This window comes from Ochotona curzoniae, unplaced genomic scaffold (genome assembly GCF_017591425.1).
Source record: "Ochotona curzoniae isolate NIBS_2020 unplaced genomic scaffold, NIBS_Ocur_1.0 patch374, whole genome shotgun sequence".
Taxonomy (NCBI): domain Eukaryota; kingdom Metazoa; phylum Chordata; class Mammalia; order Lagomorpha; family Ochotonidae; genus Ochotona; species Ochotona curzoniae.
The window spans coordinates 214,370-223,275 of NW_024466944.1; the positions used below are offsets into that span (position 1 = coordinate 214,370).

Consider the following 8,906-nt stretch of genomic DNA (forward strand, 5'->3'; position numbering starts at 1 on the left):
GGCTGTGCATAAGGGACTATATAGGCAATAATGTTATAAATTGATTCATAAGCATGTATCTGGATATCTGCCAAGGCAAAGCTGATAAAAATTACCCCAGAGGAAGTTACTTCCTTTAGCAACTCATATCCAAACAGCACTTGTTAAATAAATAATTAAAGTTGTAGAAGTTTGAGCATAAAGTTCAAGTAGGCATTGAAATGGGAGGAATCAGGGTCCTTTAGTACATGAAAAGTCTCATAAAAAAAAATGTTGAAATGAAGTTGATGTCACAGAACTAGTAAATTGTCAACGTATGTGTGAGGTGGCCAAAACTTCAGACTCTGATTCCAGTGTATCCTGGGGAGAGTTGTCTGTGTAAAATGTGACATTGCAGAAATTCTCATGCAGGAATGGATTCCCAGTTCAGTTCTCACGCATCACTCTCAATAGGTGCTGCTTGATCTTTACCTGAAGATTCTCTTTGATTCTCTTCTCATTGAAGCTTTTGGCCAGAACCACCACCCCTCGCTGCAGAAGGTAGCGCAGGGCAATCTGACCTGCACCACGATTCCGTTTCTTGGCAATGGCATTCAATACTGGGTCTTCCAACAGACGTGGACTATTTGGATCAACCCTAGGGTGAAAATATGCACAGATATCAAATGTGTAAGATGCAAAACCTATCATAGGCTCACCTTTTAACACAAATTTCCCCCAAGGCAATTAAAAGAAATAAGTACATTTAGGTTAAAACACCATTTCATGAATAATTATAAGATTCATTTATAAAAGTAGCAACTGGAAACATTTCATTATATTTTATATAATAGAATAGCTAAAGAACACATTTATCCCTAACATCTGTATTGGGGCTGTTCTGAGACGTGTAAGCTCTAAGATCGCCAATGGGTATTAGAAATCACAAATATGACTCAATGATATATATAGTTTTTCTGCATACACATACAAAAATTTAGTCTCTATTTCATCTTAACTAAGCCTCGCCATGCACTATAACTACAGATTTTACAGGTTTCAGTTTACCAGCAAAATAATTTTAAAGTTAATTTTGCTTCACAGAATATTCTTACAGAACCTGGCAATTTCAGCATATCAATTATTGTCTCAATCTCTCTTTGTTTCTCTCTCTCTTTTCATGTCACTCTACATTTACACACACACACACACACACACACACAGAATGAGGTTGTGAATGGTCGATATATACATGAGGGCAGAGTGAGAAAACGCTCTAGGCACTGAAACTTAGTGTTGCTACATGGGGAATTATCACACTATATTACATAGTGTGATTTTCCTCCCACTACAACATATTTTAATGTCCTAGCATTTTTCACAATAAAGTGTTCAACCTTATTTTAAATATTTCATTTTCCATAGAGTTGCTGGCACAAGCTGTCTCTTTCATCACACTCATTACCAGTTTGGATCCCTGTGTGATCCCAAGGCACTGTAAGCAACCAGAACGATGTCCTTGGACTTGCAGTACTCCAGAAGTTTGCTTTGGTTCAGGTAAGCATGACATTCCACCTGAAATGTGCCAAGACTCAAAGGCATCAGAATACATGAGCCGATAATTTCATGCAACATTTAAGTAACGATGTGAGGCCCCTACAACCCAGTGCCCAGTGTCTCAGTTCAAGTCTCACCTTTAATTGTAATATTGTATTAATTTATTTACTACATTATTTAAATAGGACATTTTCCCTATGCACCTTCAGAAACACCTCCAAATCCCACCAGCTGTCAAATGGGTGAAAAAAAAATTTTCTTCTGATTATTTTGTTTTATTAATGTTTTGAAATGATTTAAATTCCTTAATCTCAACTTATAGTCTGTAAATGTGATTATTTTACTAAAAGAAATACAAAATGCTTTAATGTCTAAATCCAGATCTGGTAGGAATATTTAAGTTAACATAATGAGATTTAGCAGTGCCAAGAAAAAGGTCATTTTTAAAAATTTAGGCTGAGGGCCCGGTGCAGTACCTTAGTGGCTAGAGTCCTAGCCTTACATATGCCAGCATCCCATGTGGGCACTGGTTCTAATCCTGCGGGCCCCACTTCCCATCCAGCTCCCTGCCTGTGGCCTAGGCACAGCAGTTGAGGACAGCCCAAAGCCTTGAGGCCCTGCATGCACATGGGAAACCCTGAAGAGGCTCCTGGCTTCTGGTTTCGGATCAGCAGCTCAGCTCCAGTCATTGTGGCCACTTGGGGGATCTTTCTCTCTGTCTCTCTTCCACTCTGCATGTCTGACTTTCAAATTAAAATAAGTAAATCTTGCAAAATTTTGTATTTCTGTTTTACTATGCTTAATATTTATCACTGCTTCGTTTCTATGATTTCATGTCATGTTAAGTACAGCAAGCATGGTGAATGTTGTCAGCGTCATTGCTTCTGAAAGGCACCCTAATATGCATTTCCTCTTCTCCCCCTGTTTGGAGTCTGTATCCCCAAAGCTGTTGATTCATGCTTTTCTGGAATCATCTTTCTTTCCGTTGTACTGTTTAAGAAGGGCCCTCTCTGTGGCTAAGTAAATAACAATTGAGAAAATAAAATGTTTTGAAAACTCTGTGAACATTTCCCAAATCTTTAGCAACAGCATAGAAAACCCTAACTTCCTCCCTATGTAAACAATGAGACTTACATTCACTTGATTGTAGGAAGCTATCTTGTAACTATAGATGACGGAGAATAAAAAAGAGATTCATTTTAGGACAGCATGTTTTACCTCTAAAACAATAAAGTCTAAGTCTGCTGTAAGTGAATACACTTCTTTACATGTTATTCTCCAGAATCGAGTTCTCATTATAGCTAAAAGCAGTCTGTTAGAGCACCACCCAATTGTGAGTTGTGCTTTATAGGCAATGTTATAAGCTTTTCTCTATGAATCTGTTGAAATTTCATTGTTTCCATATTATTGCATAATTAAAATCTTATTGTCATATAATAGAAAGGAATTTATTACAGCACTTGTATTATTTTAACCTATTCTGATTTTGTGCAAGTAGATAGCTAAGACAAGGAGTACTAACAATGAGATACATTTTTTATGTAATCAATCAAGTTCTTTAAAAGCTCAAAATTATTATGTCAAAAAAATATTTGAGGACTGATGACGAGGGTATTCCTTCAAATACATCTGTTTTAATTATTTCTGTGTTTTTTCACTTTCTGCTCCACTGTTTTACTTTGGTGTTTCCTTTCCTTACTCTGTAACAACTTAGATTTCCCACAAACTCCATGCACTAAATCTGACTTAATTCCATTTTTACCAAGATGGATATCTCAGCTTAATATCACACTCTTCTCATTTCTCCTCACTTATCCTCTACCGGTCTGCCAACTCCTGTCTCCTTCCTTATTCCTCTTTCACTATTCATAGTAAACTTTTCCTCTCTTCTTACTTTTCATTCTTTCATTTTTTCCGGAAGATCTAGCCCATTTTTTTTCTTTGCGTCTGTAGTTTATCTTCTACAAAGTAATGCTCCAACAGTCTGTCTCTCCATCCCAGACCACCCTCCTGATCTCTGGCCCAACACTGACAGCTGTCAAGTCAAAAACCATTTTTGAATACTCTACAGGAGCCTAAAATTTAGCTTTGGGTAACAAAATTATGCTTCTCTCACTTCTTTCTCTATTTTTCCTTATTGCAGTGAATTAAATCAACAGTACAACTGATAAAAGAAGAATGTGAAAAGTAGAATGTAGAGGAGGCTCTGGGCTAAGGACTCACCTGGTTACAGGTGGGCTTGTACTTGAGTCCAGGCTTGTTCAGTATCATCTCCAACTGCTTGCGGTTGAAATTGGACACCCCGATGGACTTGGTTAATCCTGCATCTTTGCACTTCTCCAGAGCCTGGGGAGGTTGGAAATGTGTGGTTATGTCTTCAGTGTACTCTGTTTATTTCATTGGTCACTTGAGTTGGATATCTGTCTTTAACATGCTTAACAATTTTGCCAAAACAAGTAATTTTGTGAACTGAGTGTAATATTTTCTAATGTATTTTAGTGAAGTTGAGATTGGGGCCAGGTAGGTGGTGTAGCAGATTAAGCCACAAAACAGAAAAGCACTATCTCATATTAGAGCACTTTTTTTTTTTAATAATCCTGGATGCTCTGCGTCAGAACCAGCACCCTGCTGTTGCAACTGGGAAAGCAGCAGAAGACGGCACAAGCACTTGGCCCCTGTCCTTCATGTGGATGATCTCATCAAACTTTCAAGATCCTGATTTCAGCCTGACTGGCTTCAGTCATAGTGGGCATTTTGAGTGTGAACCAATAGAGAGAAGGTATGTCACTCTCCCTCTCATTCATTATGCCACTCTGCCTTTCCGATCAACAAAATGACACAGAAAGAATAAAAAGGTAGTAATCCTCAGAGATCATCTCATACATCTCCCTACATTTACAGATAGTAACAAAGGACTACACAGTGGCTTCATACCAGTTCCGAGATTAGACATCTATTGTAGAAAACAAAATCTTTTCTTCTTCCCCATGCCCTGTTCCCTACATTCCCATTTGGTGTCTGTCATTGTAGCAACACATACCTCCCATGTGTCCCGAAGGTCCACCGATTCTAACATAAATTGTCCTTTGTCATCCATTGGTAGAAGTTCATCCCCAGGCTGGAAAATAGAAAGAATGAAGTTTTCTTTCAGAATGACCTTTCTGATTCCTATGAAGCTTGGTCACACAATCTTTAGGAAGCTGTGATTAATTGCAGTGTCATGAGTGTACATTTGTTTGCATGTTAATGGAAGGGATAAGATATGGGAGAAAAAGAAAAACTGAATCAAATGAAAGTCTATAGACTATAGACTACCCCATTACATCCATCTGCTACTCCCAGACACTGTTAAGTTCACAAAATTCAATATTTCCTGTGTTTTAGGTGGATTCAATTTCGAAGGGCAGTCTGCTTGTAAATATATACTAAATAGTACCTAAAATCAATGAGTTTTATTTCCACTGGATAATTACCCAGCTCTAAAAGGGCCAGGCTATCAGAGGTGTTCAGCTAGCACCCCTGTGAGAAGAAGTCAAAGCAGTAAAGTCCAAGGGAGACAGGCTATGCAATGCAGATCATCGAGGTTACCATCCACACTTTGAGACAAGACAAGCAAAGAAATCTTCACCTTCAGAGGTTAGAATTTCTCACTGTATCTCTGAAATCATAATCACTCACACTATTGAGGATTTTAGTGGTGAAAGGCTCCACAAGCAGCAGTTTAATTAACTTAACACATAGGGTTTCGGCCTTAGTTGCCTGAGGAAGGTGGAGAGGGGCAGGAAGGAATGAGATGATAGAACCTCAATCGTTCTGAAATGTGGGAGATAAATCTGAAAAAGCTTTAGTGGTGGTGTGACTAAACTATTAAGGAATGTCAAGTATTTTATTCCCCTATTTCAGATTTATTGCTTTCAAGAACTCAGGTAATTTAGCTCTGAAGCTGGTAGAACATACTGATAATAATGTTGATGAACCATTTGGGGTATAACAAAGAAAATCAAAAGCTTACCCTCATAGCAACTGGAAAATGTATAATGAAAAGATCAACATAGTCCATTTGAAGTTTCTTCAGTGATTTTTCCAGGGCTGGACGAACCAATTCTGGTCGAAAGTATGTAGCCCAAAGCTGCAATAATAACACTTTTTAAAAGACAAGAAATTGACTTATTTCTCATACTTTGGGGAATAAAAATTGACATTATAGTTCAAATATTAAGTTATGAGTAATAGTGTGTGCATTACAATTATCTAATAAGAAGAGCTGGGACGACATTTATGTTATTCATTATAAACCAGGACCTTAACAAAATTGACTCAACTGCTGTAGAACAGAATGAAGTAAAAGTCAGGATTAAGTCAAGGAATTGGGTCATCATATCTTGCCTTTCTGCAGTATCCTAGAAATGTGAGTTGCAATTGGACTTTGGGAACTTGGATCAGCATCTCAAAAAGAAATGTGACTAAACTCGATGTGCAACACCTGTCCAAAGCAAACCTTTCCTGTTTGACTTTACAATTATAGGAAATAAAGGACTCAAATGAAGAGCAATTCCCTTTTCATACTACTGTATCGGAACTGACAGTGTCCTGTAGAGCCTGTACCTTGGTAGTATAGAATATGTCCTCTCTCTTCACAGTCCCATCAGCAATCTTCTCACGAATAGCTGCCCCAACCTGCTCCTCATTTTCATATACGAATGCTGCATCTATGTGACGGAAACCAGCCTCAATGGCCACTTTGGTGAACTCGAATGCTTTGCTTTTTGGCACCTAATAAACAGAAACAAGGAGAGCTGTTGAGCAGCCCAATTCAGTAGAAGAATTACACTTCCTCGGACATATTTGTTGATGCTGACTCCCCTCCCCCACCCTTGTTTGAGGGTAGTAACAAATCAGTGTTCTAGAAACATCAACAAGGTTTCCATGTTATCTTTGGTGAAATAGGCTTCACCACAGAAGATAGAAAATGCAGTTTCAAGTAACAAGAATCAATTATAAGAAAATGGGATAGAGAAAAGCATCATATACTTGGGGAAAAAATGTTAACTTAGAAAGACCCATTTGCACTCATATATATTATAGCATCTGTTATTGCCTGAATAGTGGAAATAGTTCTTAAACACATCCCTCCCAGGTTCCAACCAACTGAATTCTTCAAGTTGTTCATGATTTTTCTCTATCCTTTAATCCTCAAGTTCTCATTCAACATTTATTCAACATGCATTTATTGAGTTCTTCCTATGTGCTAAGCAATATGCTAGACACAGAATTGCTTCAGATTTACCCATAAACAAAAGAAAAACCTTGTCTTCTCTTCTGAGGGGTTTTGTAAAGATGGTCATTAAACAAGGAAACAACTATTAAATAAGTAAAACAATAGGAATTCATGGCAAAAAAAAGATGCAAAAAAAAAAAAATGACCTGTCTCAAAATGGAAAGATATGTAAGAGGCAGCTGAGAAAACAGTTACTCAATTTTCCATCTGAGAAACTTGGTGTAAAAAAGGATGCCAAAGCAAGAGGCTGCAAAGAAAAATGCATTAGAAAGCTGCCTTTGAAGACAAGGCCAGGGGCCTGTGAAGGGAACATGGAGCACAGGTAGGGTACTGCTGGAGCTGAAAGACAAAGCTGACTGAGAACACCCTGGTTCAGTTCTAAGGTCAGCGCGACACGGATGCTACAAGCAAAAGTAAATAAAATCTTATTGTTTACTTTTCAAAATGCCTTTCAGGATCTCCACTTGTTTTTCGCTGCTATCCTCAGTGCGTCATCCTGAATACCATTTGCCATGACTTCAGTGATAACCTTTCTAATTTGGCCTTAGTATTCTCCCATTTTGCTCAGGAAAAAATAAAAAGTCATGAAAAGATTTCCTTTGTGTCTTTCTTTGTTTTCCTCTAAAGCAAACCTTTAAGAAGACGTTGAGATAATCTGTGCATTTGAATGGAATGGAAACATCATGAATGACTCTAAAATTCCATGTTATTTTTTTAAAAGGAGCCTCCAAATTAATCCCCCTGTTCTTACAGCGAAACACAGGAATTTCTCTCCTAAATTCTGCACTCTGCACAGACAGATGCTGTCCCTCTGTCTTCAGCACGACCTTTCTACTTGAATTGATATCCCAAGTCACAGAAATGTCTGTTCCTGATTTCAAGCCTGGCTTAAGTTAAATTCATACCTGACAGTAGAACAATCTGCTCCTCTATAAAAGATCCAGGTTTCTGTTGATACACCTGGAAGGTAACAAGGATAGCCCAAATACTTGGCTTCCTGTCGCCAATACAGAAGTCATGGGTTGAGTTTGCTGGCTCTGTTTTGGCAGAAAGTCATTTTGGGAGCTCTCAGTGAACTAGTGAGTACATTTCTCCCTCTCTATGCTTCCTTTTCTTTCCACTGTTCTGACTTTTAAACGGATTCATTTGTTTTTGCCTCATAAGTCTTTGTTTCTAAATCTGGAATAACAGTGTCCCATGACAAAACATTTGATGCTTGAAATTCTGTGAAACTTCCGGGCCCAACACACACAATAAAACTCTTTCTGCCTTAAAGCAGACTTCCTGTGCTCTTTCACTCTCAGAATTCCTAACAGAGCCAAGTGACTGACTCAGCAGCAGAAGCACACAGAAAGGCAAATTTGAACTTCCGATTTTGGGAACATAACAAATAATGGCAGTGAGTGCTCACCCGGGTGAGTTATTGAGGACTTAACTGATACAATATATGCACAATACTTAAAACTCCTGATAAAAATTTAACATGATAGGCAATAATAATAAATCCACACACAAAATTCTACACCTCTGAATTCCCAGAGGGAACAGCATGTCCTGTTTGTAAATGCAGAAACAGACCCCTGTGACCTAGAAAAAAGCATGTTAGAAACAAAAACATAAACCCAGATGACTTTTTCCAAACTACAAACTGTCCACAGGCGAAGGTTCCTGTCTGCTGACAATCATTCCAGGGCTGTAAACATTCATTCCCTTAGTCCCCCCAGGAAACACTTACTTCGGAAGGAGCAAAAGTACCAAATCCAAGCCGTGGCATGAAGTTTCCATCGTTCAGCTTCACGGAGTGACTGTGTTTGGGATCCATCCTGCTCCACACCCAGCTGATCTGCTACTGTCCTTCTGTGGGGCGAGCAGAAACAAGCCTCCAGTGTTGTTATTAGTACCCAGCAGAAGATGGGTGGGGCCACAATCACAATAGCAGAAAATTCCAGCTGGGATCAAGTCATTAGCTCTCTTGTGGTTGCTTCTGTGGTTGTCCCTGCAGTTATTTCTGTAGGGAAATGTAAATAGAAATGTGAATGTGAGTGGGGTTTGAATTTCATGTTCAGAATTATTCACTATCGACTCTTATCAGTTAAACAAAACGTTTTCATTA

General features: G+C 38.5%; 1 protein-coding gene across 3 annotated transcripts in view; it reads right to left on the minus strand.

Annotated features, from left to right (window-relative positions):
• The window catches only part of LOC121167472 (prostaglandin-E(2) 9-reductase-like), a 65,675-nt gene extending 57,015 nt beyond the window's left edge, over positions 1-8,660 (minus strand). For 2 of the 3 annotated variants that reach the window (XM_040996897.1, XM_040996895.1), the window contains exons 1-7: positions 8,529-8,660; positions 6,121-6,288; positions 5,528-5,644; positions 4,556-4,633; positions 3,739-3,861; positions 1,424-1,533; positions 451-616 (exon numbers count right to left, since the gene is read on the minus strand). In XM_040996897.1, the coding sequence (XP_040852831.1) occupies positions 451-616; positions 1,424-1,533; positions 3,739-3,861; positions 4,556-4,633; positions 5,528-5,644; positions 6,121-6,288; positions 8,529-8,615 (849 nt within the window). In that variant the 5' untranslated portion in view covers positions 8,616-8,660. The remainder of the gene's footprint in view (positions 1-450; positions 617-1,423; positions 1,534-3,738; positions 3,862-4,555; positions 4,634-5,527; positions 5,645-6,120; positions 6,289-8,528) is intronic. The other variant, XM_040996896.1, reaches the window with a different exon arrangement.
• Between the last annotated feature and the right edge of the window lie 246 nt (positions 8,661-8,906).